Source organism: Eleutherodactylus coqui, chromosome 2 (genome assembly GCF_035609145.1).
Source record: "Eleutherodactylus coqui strain aEleCoq1 chromosome 2, aEleCoq1.hap1, whole genome shotgun sequence".
Taxonomy (NCBI): domain Eukaryota; kingdom Metazoa; phylum Chordata; class Amphibia; order Anura; family Eleutherodactylidae; genus Eleutherodactylus; species Eleutherodactylus coqui.
In genome coordinates, this window is record NC_089838.1 from 134,005,983 (window position 1) to 134,020,522 (window position 14,540).

General features: G+C 40.2%; 1 protein-coding gene across 12 annotated transcripts in view; it reads right to left on the bottom strand.

Annotated features, from left to right (window-relative positions):
* Positions 1 to 14,540, bottom strand: part of GRIP1 (glutamate receptor interacting protein 1) — a 447,093-nt gene that overhangs the window by 110,631 nt on the left and 321,922 nt on the right. For 10 of the 12 annotated variants that reach the window (XM_066591593.1, XM_066591598.1, XM_066591596.1 and 7 more), the window contains exon 3: positions 4,832 to 4,967. The exons of the other annotated variants lie outside the window; for them this stretch is intronic. In XM_066591593.1, the coding sequence (XP_066447690.1) occupies positions 4,832 to 4,967 (136 nt within the window). The remainder of the gene's footprint in view (positions 1 to 4,831; positions 4,968 to 14,540) is intronic. 12 annotated transcript variants of the gene reach the window in all.

Genomic DNA, 14,540 nt, shown 5'->3' on the forward strand with positions numbered 1-14,540 from the left:
AGTCAGAATGGCGTAGTTTATGCTATACTATACAAATCTTACTCATAAAGCATGTATTACGTAAATTTCAAAAAAGTACAGTATGAGTGGTTTCACAGAAGGGTCTTTTTTCTTTAAAAAGCTGAATTTCTTGACACAATTTGAGCCAATGCCAGAAGTGGATTCATAGATATCGGAAATATAAAAGGAAGGTTTTATACTTCTTCCTCCTACTGGATCAATTTCTGGCTTTGCCTAAAAATCCTGCATGAAATCTGCTACAAAACACTGGCCTTTTCCCCCAAAATAACCCATTGTGTGCAACCAGCCTTTTATATAGCAATGTCACACACAAGGCAAGTGACCACGCAAGGTCAACTTAACAGTTATCTAAAGGGCTCTAACATTGTATACAATTATCAATAAAACATGGTTTGATATTTTCCAGTAATTCTATAAGAACCCTAAATCAGCAATGTTTTTAAAGTAAAAAAAATAAATTTAACCCATTTATGGCTAGAGCTAGAGATGAGTGAGTATACTTACTAAGGCACATTACTTGAGCGAGTAGTGCCTTAGCCGAGTATCTCCCCACTCGTCCCTAAAGATTCGGGGGCCGGCACCGGTGACAGGTGAGTTGCGGGGGGGGGGGAGGGGGGGGGGGGGAGATCTCCCCTCCGTTCCTCCCCGCTCTCCCCCGCCGCTCCCCGCTCCCTGCCGGCCCCTGAATCTTTAGAGACGAGCTGGGAGATACTCGGCTAAGGCACTACTCGCTCGAGTAATGTGCCTTAGCGAGTATACTTACTCATCAGAGCACATTGGAAGGACATCATGTTAGTACCTTTTGCTATTATTTAATATGGTAATAAGCCGAGATAGCATTCTTCAAGCCCTAAACCTTTTCCCTTTTGAAAATAAACTGCAACTATAGTAACAATATCATTTGGCTAATATATGGGTTATACTTGTTGCTAAAAAAAGCCGAAGACTTTGTAAAGGCAGAAAACTATGTTCAATCAGGAGTAACATGCATTTATACTATAGCATTATTAGGAAGTCAAGCATGACTGCTAAGTACTGTTGGAAACATATAATCATAACCCACAGCTAAATAATGTGTTTCGAAGCTCTACATCATCAGCAGAAGACCCACCGCTGCTGTACAAACCGCATTCAGGTATTTGAACATTACTGACAGGGGTGGAAAAGGCCAGCAAATAGAAGCTTTTCCAAGTTTAATTCCAATAGTCAATCTTTACAACTGCAAGTCAAAGCTAAGAGAACGGCGATGTAATCAATGGCATTTTATCCTTGTGTATGGATTTCATACCTTCAATGGGATAAGACAATAAATGCATTGACATAAGGAATTGAGGAGTGTTTTTCCAAAACGAGTCAAGTTACAAGGAAATCTAAAAAAATGAAAATATATGATATTGCCAAAGAGTTAACTTAATACAATAGATGCCATAGGCTTCATATAGGAGTCACACAACTCTTTAAAGTTGGAAGCTTCCCAATCGTTGAGCTGTTGTACAAAAGTTCCTTGTATTGCAAATTCCCCAGAATAGCTTTTCAGGTTTAAAATCTCTTTTCCATAAAAGTCTTTTGCTGTGATAGCATTAAATAAAATGGTTAGACCCCAGGAAATAACTCCCTCTGCTTAAATATCACGCTGTAGACCTGTAAACAGAAGCGAAGGGATTTGTACTGTATCATAAGGAGCCAAATCTGTAAAAATGGACTTGACTCATTTTGGAAAAACGCTGCTCAATTTGAAAAAAAAAAAAAAAAAAGATTGGATGACCTGATATAACGAGTTTTTATAGAGTAATTGACAGTCTCATAGTTGTGATTATTGCTTTTGGGCTAACAGAGCTAAACTCATTACATTCTGGGATTCACCTGGCAGGTTTAAAACGCTGTTAAGGTAAATATCATTTTTTATCTAAGTGATTTTGTGCTGATTGATTTCTTTCCACTGTATTTTGACATACATAGTGGTCAGAAATCCCTTGTCAGGCAGTATAGGCGCTAGATGAAGAATAGGATCTCACATACTGTGTATACATTAAATGGGATCAACCAGATAATTAAGGCTGCCCTCTCTGCCAGCAGTGACATCTACTCTGATCTCAACACAGATTATTGCGTGGTTTGGTTAGATGAAGGCTGTTTTACCTACAGTTTTCACTATCCACTATTAGTTTCGTCTGGGTTTCATTGTCCATGCAGAAAACTGCATTAGGATGGAAACCAGGACGGAGCCATAGGAGAAAATATATGAGACCTCTTTGGACTCCGTCCCACATAGTTCCTATCCCGGTTAGTTTTTTAGGATAGTACTTTTCCCCGCAGTATAAAAGACTGTCTGGGACGCAAACTTAGACCAAAGAGGCCTCCTTCTCACATATTCTTCCATATGGCTGCCGTCCAGGTTTCATCCTGGTTTTCGTCCCCATGCAGTTTTCTGTATGGAGGAAGACACCATTGCTGGATTGTAAAAATGTTATGTGAAAAAAGTATTGCAGTTTATTACAGGCAATGCAATGTCCGTTCTGTGAACCAGGAGTCTGATGCATTTATGAAATATCAGCTCCACCCACCCACCCGTTCCTGAAGAGTTTTCTCCTTCTGCATAGAGAAAGCTGTTAATGAGTAGCTGGTGGAGGGAAGAACGTGTATATCATGAATATATAGGAATACTGGCTTGCAGAGCTGGCATCATGCTGCACCTAAAAAACTAAGTTTAGTCAAACCACACAGTAATCATGCATAACGGATTCTGCACAGATCAGCGTGACTGAGCTCAGAGAGAGCAGCATGAAGAAGCTGACAGGTTCCCTTTAAATTAAATAACATGGTATGCATTACGATCCTGACTCCGAATCATTTTCTAGTGACTTTAAATCTTTAAAGGTGTAGTCTAGTTGTAAACTATTGATGGCCCATCTTCAGGATAGGTCATCAATAGTAGATTTGCAAAGGGTCTGCCACTTGGGATCCCTGCTGATCAGCTGTTTTACAGGTCAGCGTGCTCATGGGCTGAGCTGATTTCTGCAGGAAACAGACAGCTCTGTTCCCACTGCAGTAGCCAGGCTTGGTATTGAAGGCAAAGTTCCCATTGAACTGAATGTAAAACTAGGCCAGCAATACCAGTCCTGGCCACTGCAGAGAAAACGGAGCTGTCTGCTTTCTGTAGAAATCAGCTCAGTGCATGAGCATACCTATCCAATGAACAGCTGATTGGCAAAACTTCTGCCGACCTAATAGCCTATCCTACGGATAAGGCCATCAACGGTTTACGACTGGCCAACCTCTTTAACACTTAACTATATGTCTCTGCTAGGTATTTATAACTCTTATCAGGAAAATGGAGCTAATGTCATAATCTTATAAAGTCCAGAATGTTGGACCTAAAAACGACATGGTGGAGTTTCACATTAGGTCAATTAATAACAGTCACTTTGTATTATAAACCTTCGTTTTAGCCAATAGTTTTCCAGTTCGCTGACAGCAGCTAGAATTGTATACAATGAATGCATTCATTCTGGATATGTACAGATTTATACATATATGTATGTAGAAATGGTAACCAAAATAGCATCCAACGTGCTGAATGTTAATTCGGTGCCTTACACTATTTGCACAACCTATTGTCTTCTACTGACTGCTGGGTATGCAAATCCTCGGCACTGCAACAATGACACAGCACGCTGCGCCACTCAAGTTATACACTAATACATCTGTATATTGTTCTCTGCATCCAGAGAACTGGGAAAGTGGTGCACAATACTAATAAGGCTTATGTCAATTTTTTTCTTTTTTAGACTTAAAGGCTAAGGACACCCCCGCACTGACTTTTTTAAAATGTTAATTGACTTAATTAATTGAAAGTTCAGTAACTTTCTACTTTTCATTAAAAATTCCTACCAGTTTGCTGCAGCAGAGTGTATGTAAGTCCTTCATCTAGCTGACTGTCCTGCTGAATCAGTTCTCCCCCTTAGCTCAGTGTTATAGATAGCAATAGGGAAGGGGAAGATGTTGTACATGGCAGATGAGAGTGTGGGGAAGTGGGAAAGGCATCCAAGTTAGCAGGAATGGCAATATACAAGCTGTATATAGGAAGGAATACACACAAAATAGTTCGCAGGAAAAAGGTGAATTACATAGGCTGTGTATAGGTGTAGAGCGATAACGGAGCACCCATGTCAAACTCTGCAGGAGAAGGAATCACATTCTCCTCATCATCGGGGTCTGTCAGCACAAGGGAGAACAGATCCCTCATGGGCTGTACAAGTATAAATCAGTCTAGGATTGAAGCTGTGCATGGGAGGTAGTGAAGACAGCAGCATCCTTAACACCCAGACCTCACATTTAGCATGCCCACATGTGAAACTAGTAGGTTGCAAACAGCATATTGGGGATCTGAAAATGAATAAAGGAATGAAGAATGCAGCCTAAAACTTAGTGTAAAGTAAAAATAACTTTTTTCCATGTCAAAAGTGTCCATAGCCTTTAATGACTAAATAGCTCAAAGAAACTGAAGACACAGCTATGGAAGGACTTCTATAACTTGACCTGTGCCCTTCATTCAATGCACTTCATTATATTTTTGGGAAAAATTATACCATTAGCAACATTATGTGTGTACAAGTACTTTGTTATTTCAAAGCCCCATCATCTGTGAAAAATATGGTGCCAATTATGTTGGTCGATATAACATATTAATATCTCATTTGCAGCCTCCCAGTAAGAAGCGTATGGATCAGTACCCTAAATGAACCATCTGGTTGTGTCCTATTACATTCTAACTTTCTATGTCTTTGGGCTGGAGTATATATGAGATTACCTAGCAGCGATTCCTCCTTGACGCAGGTTTGATACTCTTGGCTTGCCATCCTTGTCAATTCCACCTGACACTGTAAGCCCTAGCGTGGTGCCTTCTTTCTTCATTAATTCAACTATTGTTGAGCCCTTGAACTCTTCTGTTAAAAGGAAAATTATGGATATCATTAAAGTGGGATCTCAGAAATGTTTCCACACAACCTGATTTGCATTTATGAAAGCGTAAACGAGAGAGTCGTGGTTTTCTTTATTACCACAGAGTGATAAATTACGCAGCCCCATTTTACTTAATTCTATTCATCAGGTCTTCAGAAAACAATGCCAAAGTCCATATAGAAAGAGAAAGTCGTTCTAAAAAGCATAGCACTAAATAACAGAGAGCAAAGTTTCCTACGTTCACACACTAATAAGCAACACATAATGCCAGTAAGTGGTTGAGAGACCATGAAGGGTGAACAGTCACTTTTATGATTACAATTTACTGAAGGCCTTAATTATGTTGTTTGCCTTTACTTTCTCTAAATGGAAGATGCTTTATTCCTCGGCTTCGCAGTCATACATCATCTTCAGCTCGTTCTCTCTCTCAAGACAGGAGGTCATTGGAGCCAATGAAATTGTGTAGATACATATTTTGATTATATTATACTCTGGCTAGATGAAGACATGGGTGTCCTCTAGCTGCAGCACATGTAAAAAGACTGGTGTGATCCACGGCAGAACAGTCAGCAGCAGTAACCTTAGAGTTCAAAGCCAATTATCTTCTACTCAGCTCCAGATTAGCTACTTTCCAGATAAACACAAAAGTCCTGACTCTATTTATTTGTTTAATACCTCGGTAAAATTACTACTTCATCATGCAGAAATATTTACTTGAAATAATGGACTTCATTTAGAAGATCAATGCCTCAAGTACATTAAGAGTTATTACAATACATAAAAAATAGAAGACTTATGGATTTTAGGAAGTGCATTAATTTAGAGGAAATCATATCAAATAACCAGTAAACTCTAATACAAGAAGGTAGAATTAAAAAAAAGAAGAAAAAAAAAAAGATCTAGCTAAAAGCAAGGTAATATAGGAGTAGTGCTAGAAAAAAGCCAAGTAACCTGCATGGATATTACAATGTACCACTTTCTGCACTAGTCAATGGCTCATGAACAAGACATTGGTCTAAAACAAGTTTTCCATAACATGTCATATTAATCAATATTCTGAAATCGATGAACTATTACATGTATCCCATAAGGAACAGCAAGAACGGACTTGTGAAGGAGCATTAATGGTGTGCTACCAGTATAAAAGATAGAATAGTCTACAGATATCTCATAGGATATATACTTGCAGACAAGACCTATCCTTACAAGGGTAATTTATAATATTTTATACATTTACGACTTAATCAGTAGACTATGATAAAGTCATTCTCAGCTACTGAGAAATTACCACTAAATGCAGCCAATATAAACAAGTAGTCTTGAAAGTTACCACATTCCTCTACTGGTCGATATATAGAATGCCATATGGATACACTATTCTTGTTTAGTCTTGCAATGTTGATCCATAGCTGAATCTGTATTTTTCTCATTATTGTAGGCTATATGCATAGAGATGATTTAAAAGTTGCGCCCTAGACCATCTAGACGCCCCGACCATGTGCTGTCCGATCTGTGGGACACCGCACATTTGCATGTACTATTCTCACCTAGGAATTGAACAAGAATACGACACGCTGCTTTTTTTTTTTACTCAAACTATTCATTCGAGTTAAAAAGGACTAAAAGGACTATATATATATATATATATATATATATATATATATATATATACACATATACATACACACACATACACACACACCCATTTAAATGAGTAGGTTCCACTCCTGTCCAATTTTTTGATGAAAAAATTGTCTGTTTGCATGTAGTCTAAGTTGGAATATTCTATACATTCGCACAAGAAAATTCATTTCTCAGAAATGGATGCCAAGAGAGGAAGGTAGGAAAAGCTTTCCAATGGGATATTTCTCCTATTACCCTCTATTGGGATGTATTCCCATTTTTGGTAAATTCTGTGCAGCTTAAACACTGATCAAGAAACATATTTGTGAAGTAGCCCTAAAAGTATCTGATCACTTTCAATCCATGCAGCACTAAGCACAGTGTGTCCTCTGATGAAGTGCTGTTTCATAGTGTCAGTGTTTACCCATCTCTTCTGTACAGTATGTTCAAAGCCATGTGTGGTCCCTCTACACAGATGGCGGCGACAAGAGTAGAAAATTAGACAAAGTATCGTATTTTACAAATTTTGTCCAAATTATTAACAGGAACTGTGAGGACTTGAAACTTCTCCCCCTATCCTGGTAAAGAAGAAGAGCAGGCTCCGAGTCTGTCCAAAAATAGATGTAAAACATCATATTTTTTAATGCCGCCCCCCCACAAAGCAAAACTGGCATTCGATATAAGAACTGGAAAACTTATCTTACATTTTCCCATTACAGAAAGTTATAGTATATATCACTATGATATGTTATTACTTTCCCATCAGTGCTGGTCTGACTGCCATGATCCCCAACAGGTTTGAGTAAGGAGGTGCAGCAATGGGGGTTTAGCACCCCAACCGATCAGAAAGTGATGGCACATTCTATCATTTAAAGAGGTTACCCAGGAGCAGCACCACTGTTATCCATGAACTGTGTGTGGTATTTACAGCATATCCGCATTCAATAAATAGGGCTGAGTGGCAATACCAAAAATACAGTTGATGTAGAGAGCAGCACTGTTTCTTGGGAAAACAGGAGGACTTTTTTAGAAGCCTGGAGAGCCTCTTTAGAAAGGTGCATTTCAGAGGTTCACAAACATTTCCCATTGATTTTAATGGGAAACATCACATCGCATGGCATGCAAATGCCATGCAGTGTCTTTTAAGGTCCTACTAAAAACAATGGGCAAGTGGTTTTGAGTGAAAGCTAAAAGACAGAACACGCTGTGATTTCCATCCTCGCAGCATCGTTGGAAGTGAAATATAAAATCATTCATGTGGATAACTCCATTCAAAAAAATGAACTTCATATTGGTGTGAGTTTTGTGCGTCTCACAACGTGCGAGATTCTCGGCCGTGTGAATAAGCCCTTAGGATCACTACTTACTGCACTGCTTGTATATCGGTAGAGCTTGCACAAAATCCAGGCTGCCCCAGACTGTAATGTAAATAAATACATTGAAAAGCACATAGGAATCTCACAGTTATGTCCCAGTTCTAGACATTGCTGCTCGGATACGTCACCTGCAACATTTACAGTTTGGTGCAGTGCTCAGAGGTGCTGCAGCATTTCTTTCTGCCAACTGAACTCCTCATATAGTCATGCAGATTCTGCAAGATTCAAGACTAGCCGGTGCCTCATATTTCCCCTGGCACTAGGTTCTGGGAAAGGGTTAATGTTCTAGAAATCATTCCTACTGTATTAAATATACATATGCATAATTTAAACCTTTCCTTTTAGAATGAAATCTAACAGAGAACTGAGGTTTCTAGACAATAGAAATCTATTCCTATAGAATCCCTCCTATACAGAAAACTGGAATCACGCACCATTCACCTTAGGACAGGTTCACATCCGCATTTTACTGTAGGCTTAGACGGATCCGGTTTAAAACTACATAAATGAAAATGATATATATGCATCAATACAAAATAGAAATCAAATGCAAACAAATGAAAAGCATGGTTTCCATTTTTGGATGGATACATATGCAAAACCCAACAACAAAATGGAAAGAATGTTTTGAGTTAATTTACTTTAGATTTTCGATTTTAATTTGAAGAGATCCCATTAAAAAATTTCCATTATTTAGCCTATTGTGGACAGAAAAACAGAAAGGAAAAAACGGAAATAAATGGACACCTTTCCATTTGCCTCCATCCTCCATTGACCACAATGTTAAAAATAAAATGGAAAGAAACCGTTTCATTTTGGTTCCTTTTTTAAAGATGGAGCTAACGAGCAGCAATTTGCGCTTTTGTTCCAGTTTAAAAAAGCGAAACAGAAACACAAAAACATGCAAATGGATTGAAACTGGAGGTCTTCAGTTTCAATTGACCTCTGTGAGAACAAAGACTGAAAGTTTTCTTTCACTTTAGTTGCTCCCATGACCGATCAGCTGGACAGATGTGAACTGGCCCTTACTTTGCTTTTTAAGAAAAAGACATTTGCTCTAGAATTTATGGCGTTCCATCTTTTATTAAAACCTTTCACAACCTGAGACAATTAATTGTCTCTATGAAGAGCAAATAATCATTTAAAGGAAAGAAAGGATGACTAATCTTTTAAACGTCCCACCACTCTAGCATCAATACTCTGCTTCCAGAAGCTTCTGCAGCGGTCACATGCTCTTAATCACTAACGTAACTACTGCAGCCAATCACTGTAATCAGAAGTCATGCGCACATGAACACACGATCCGTGAGGATAGTGAATAGCTGCCGTGGTCACAGGAACGATAAACGTGACATCACTGCTGTAGGAGCTTCCCGAACAGGTACAATGGCACTGGCGCAGAAGGACATTTAAAAGGGGAGTATTGTTTTTTTTATTTCTTATATACAGTTATCTGGTCTCTGAATTCACATTCTGTAAGCAAAGAGAGAAGCCATGCCCATAGCATGTACTATATGTCTATAGATAATTGGTAAGAAAATGAAATATCTTTAATAAGTCAAATACAACACACACCCTCCACAGGGGCTACCTCTGTCCTCTGTGGCATTTATGTTCTTGGCTACCTACTACTTGTGATTGACTGCGGGTAAATTTTGTTAGACATTTATAAGGTAGACACATGAGAAAGAAGCAATGTATTCCCTACTTTAACAGTTTTGTACATGTAAAGTCTAGCCAGGACAGAAAGCAGGTACTTATGGATAGTTGCAGAGAATGAGGGACAGTTTTTTCCCCAACGTTTTACTGAAAAAGAATAAACCAGCCAACAGTCTAAGGCTTATTTCATCCAGTTACGGGCAGTCTTTCGATGCAAACAATATTCAATGCAAACAAAATGTTGGTCTTCTCTAGCGCGAGAGGCACACTTTTTGCATTACAACAGGCTGTGTTGAATAGTCACTTTGAGGACCACTATACTATATAATTTTCCACTCCACCCAGTTACTTGGTGCTCAGTCGGTGGCCTGTCTCTGGCCCTAGACACGTTGCGCGCAGCCCGAACCAAAGAAATCTGGCCTCTCCACTACTGCAGACAGACTTTCGGTCATAATATATTCACACTACTTTACTGCACTACCAATCCAGTGATCGCTCCAACATCATAAATCCTACTCTACTGCACCACCCGTCCAATGATCGCTCCAACATCAGCAAATCCTACTCTACTGCACTACTCGTCCAATGATGGCTTCAGCATCAGCAAATCCAACTCTACTGCACTACTCGTCCAATGATGGCTCCAACATCATAAATCCTACTCTACTGCACCACTCGGCCAATGATGGCTCCAGCATCAGCAAATCCAACTCTACTGCACTAGTCGTCCAATGATGGCTCCAGCATCAGCAAATCCAACTCTACTGCACTAATCGTCCAATGATGGCTCCAGCAACAGCAAATTCTACTCTGCTGTACTACTTGTCCAATGATGGCTTCAGCATTAGTAAATCCTACTCTACTGCACTACTCGTCCCATGATGGCTCCAGCATCAGCATATTCTACTCTGCTGTACTACTTGTCCAATGATGGCTTCAGCATTAGTAAATCCTACTCTACTGCACTACTCGTCCCATGATGGCTCCAGCATCAGCAAATTCTACTCTGCTGTACTACTTGTCCAATGATGGCTTCAGCATCAGCAAATTCTACTCTTCTACTTCCCCACCCGTCCAATGATGGCTCCAGCATCAGCAAATTCTACTCTTCTACTTCCCCACCCGTCCAATGATGGCTCCAGCATCAGCAAATTCTACTCTGCTGTACTACTTGTCCAATGATGGCTTCAGCATCAGTAAATCCTACTCTACTGCACTACTTGTCCCATGATGGCTCCAGCATCAGTAAATCCTACTTTAGGCTGTCTGTCCATGGGCGTTTCTGCATTGCGTTCCCTGTTGCAATAATCTAGCCGTGGGGAACGCAGTGCATGCTTTCCATAGCGTTGCAGCCCTCTGTCGACGAGCGGAGAACCATAGCGATTCTCTGTGTGCGGCCAGCAAATCGTAGCATGCTGCGAATTGCCGCGATTCTCCGCGATGAGCCTATCCGTCAGATAGGCTCACCGCTGATTTTTGTCTGCTGGTTCCTGCTCCTGGTCGGCAGCTCCCGCGGCGGATACCGCAACGCCCGTGGACAGACAGCCTTACTGCACCACTCGTTCAATGATGGCTCCAGCATCAGCAAATCCTCCTGAGTTTACTGCATCAGACTCCTGTCGCAAATTTCACAGTCTCCATCAGCTTTACATGCTCTAGACCAGCACCCGTAAATATAGCTTTGACACATATCCACGTGAACAACATGATTGTGTGTTCATGCCTTTACCACGCTGTGACTATCTACCATCGGGTTAGCGATCAATCACTGCTACCTACACTCCTGAGAATCATGACATGTCACAACATAACGTAGGACCCTGTTGTATAACACTTGGACAGAAGGAATATGCTAGCTAAAACTAGAAGACATTCACCGATCTCCATCTGCAAAATAAAGATATATATACAAAGCAAAACACAGTACAAGATGGCAAAAAGAAAAACTTGACCACTCTCAACGGTTGAGGGGCTGCATTACTCCTTGTGTATAGCACATCCTGCTGAGACTGGCCATACATTATCTGCCAATCAATGCTCAGCATCCAAGTACAGAGGGAGAAAAATGCAATTCAGTAGATTCCCCATATAAACTTATAGTCTGTTTCACTAATCAATCTCATTTCTCAGTCCCTGAAGAAAATTGCATGCATAATGATCCAAAAGGCAAAAGGAGACAGAAGATGGATGCTTTCATTTGCATGAGCGAACTTCTTGTTTAACCTAGATGACTGAATTATGTGCTGTATAAAAGGAAGCTGTACCTGGAAACTTTTATTGTGCACAGTAATAAGAAGCAGCTTATTACCTATCAATTAGATCTTTTAGTGAAACAAAGTGCTATACTCTCAAACAATGCAGATGCAGAAAACTGAAAGGTCTGTACAATACATAGACATCATATACATACACACATATTATAGTTAATAATTATTTATATATATATATATATATATATATATATATATATATATATACACACACACATATATATACATATATATATACATACACATACATACATACATATACACACACACACGCACACACACACACCAGAACACTCCAGGAGTAGGGAGAACTTCCATAGACATCAATAGCAAGTAATACAAAACATTAAAAGCTAACAGCAAATTTCTAGCTGCACCGGCTCCCGGGATTTGTTTAGCCCTAATCTGAACCTATCAGTGCAGTGAATCAGGAAATAGACTCTCCGCAGAACACCATGTGAGATAATTATGTCCACTATTGTCAGCCGAGGCACTGTGATGTGCAAGTTATCTTACATCAAACTGCTAATTTATATATATTCTCAGCATTTTAAAGGAGATGTCCCGAGGCAGCAAGTGGGGTTATACACTTCTGTATGGCCATAATAATGCACTTTGTAATATACATTGTGCATTAATTATGAGCCATACAGAAGTTATAAAAAGTTTTTTACTTACCTGCTCCGTTGCTGGCGTCCTCGTCTCCATGGTGCCGACTAATTTTTGGCCTCCGATGGCCAAATTAGCCGCGCTTGCGCAGTCCGGGTCTTCTGCTGTTCTCTATGGGGCTCCGTGTAGCTCCGTGTAGCTCCGCCCCGTCACGTGCCGATTCCAGCCAATCAGGAGGCTGGAATCGGCAGTGGACCGCACAGAAGAGCTGCGGTCCACGAAGATAGAGGATCCCGGCGGCCATCTTCAGCGGTAAGTATTGAAGTCACCGGACCGCCGGGATTCAGGTAAGCGCTGTGCGGGTGGTTTTTTTAACCCCTGCATCGGGGTTGTCTCGCGCCGAACGGGGGGGGGGTTTAAAAAAAAAAAAACCCGTTTCGGCGCGGGACATCTCCTTTAACAGGGGATATATTCTTTATATTTCCATAATGTTTGCGATACTTCTTGTAAGCCGAGGTTTTTGAGATCAGTCTTGACATGCAAGTTATCTATATATGCAAATAAGGAAGATGGAGCAATACCTCGGCAGCACCACCTATTGGATGGCAGCATTCCTGCAAATCAATGCTTGACCCTTTTTACAGGTCTTTAGATCAATGATTGGGAATTGAAAACCAAGCCAGAATCCATACACAGACAGCTGTTTCAGAATTTTTGCCCCTCATCAGCGTGCAGTGGGATCCTGGCTTGACTAGTGAGAGGCCTGTGATGTGGGTTGGAGGGCTAACATCACTTCCTAAGGAGAGCACCTAGAAGGTGAGTGAGGAGACCTATAAGGTCATTCATGCTCCTCTGGGTAATATGCAAATAAGGAAGATGGAACAATACCTCTGCAGCGCCACCTATTGGATGGCAGCATTCCTGCAAATTAATGCCTGACCCTTTATACAGGTCTGTAGAGCAATGATTGAAAATTGAAAACCAAGCCAGAATCCATACACAAAACAGTCGATTTGCAGGAATGCTGACATCAAATAGGTGGCTCTGCAGAGGTATTGTTCCATCTTCCATATTTGCATATATTTCCCAGAAGAGCATGCACGGCCTTACAAGTCCCCTCACTCACTTCTAGGTGGTGTTCACTTTGCGAGTGATATTACCCCTCCCGACTCAGTAATCCATATATTCTTGTTGGTTTCCTCCAGGTTCTGATGATATTTAGTAGCTAGTTTTCATATAGCAAGGATATCAGAAACATTTTACTTAACAAGCAAAGGATAATATGCTAGAATACACTTTTATACATATATAGAATTTTTCAATTCTACAGGCTTGGATCTGTAATTGTAGCCCCCTCCATCACTAACTGCTAAGATTCCACCAAGAACACATTTATAAATTATAGGGGCCTTTTCACCAAGACAGAATCTTTCAGCGCTCTGCACCAAAATCCGCAAGTCTTATTGTTGATTTGGATGCGGAATTGCCATCAGAACTAAGTCACTTCTATTCTGCATCAAAATCAGCATGGAGCTGGGCAGATTGCGGTGCAGAAATTGCTGCTGCATTGAATGCAGAAAAAGTTTGCCTGTGTGAAAGGGTCTTAAAGCACTGCAATAACCTAAAAAGTTTATCAACATGCCGTAATATATAATTCTGGTGAAACATATAGTAAACACAGATGTTAAATATCAAAGCTTGATAAATGATATCCATGTTGGAAAGCTTTCTGAGTGCTACGAAAGTCAATCATTACATCTTCAGACTAAAGTAACAGCATATCAAAGCTTCGAGATTCCAAAAGGAAGGTTTGCCAAAAAGCCCAAGAATTTGAAGAAGATAGTTGATTTATTCGTGGCTGGCCCAGTAACTGAAATCTGCTGCGTAATTCCCACAGCATATTAAATTTTCATATAATTACACAGCGCAACTAGTCAACCTTTCGCCTCCGTCATCAAGCACAAAATTTAGAGCAATATTACTGGCGGGGTTTCACATTTACCCACATAGAAGATGTTAC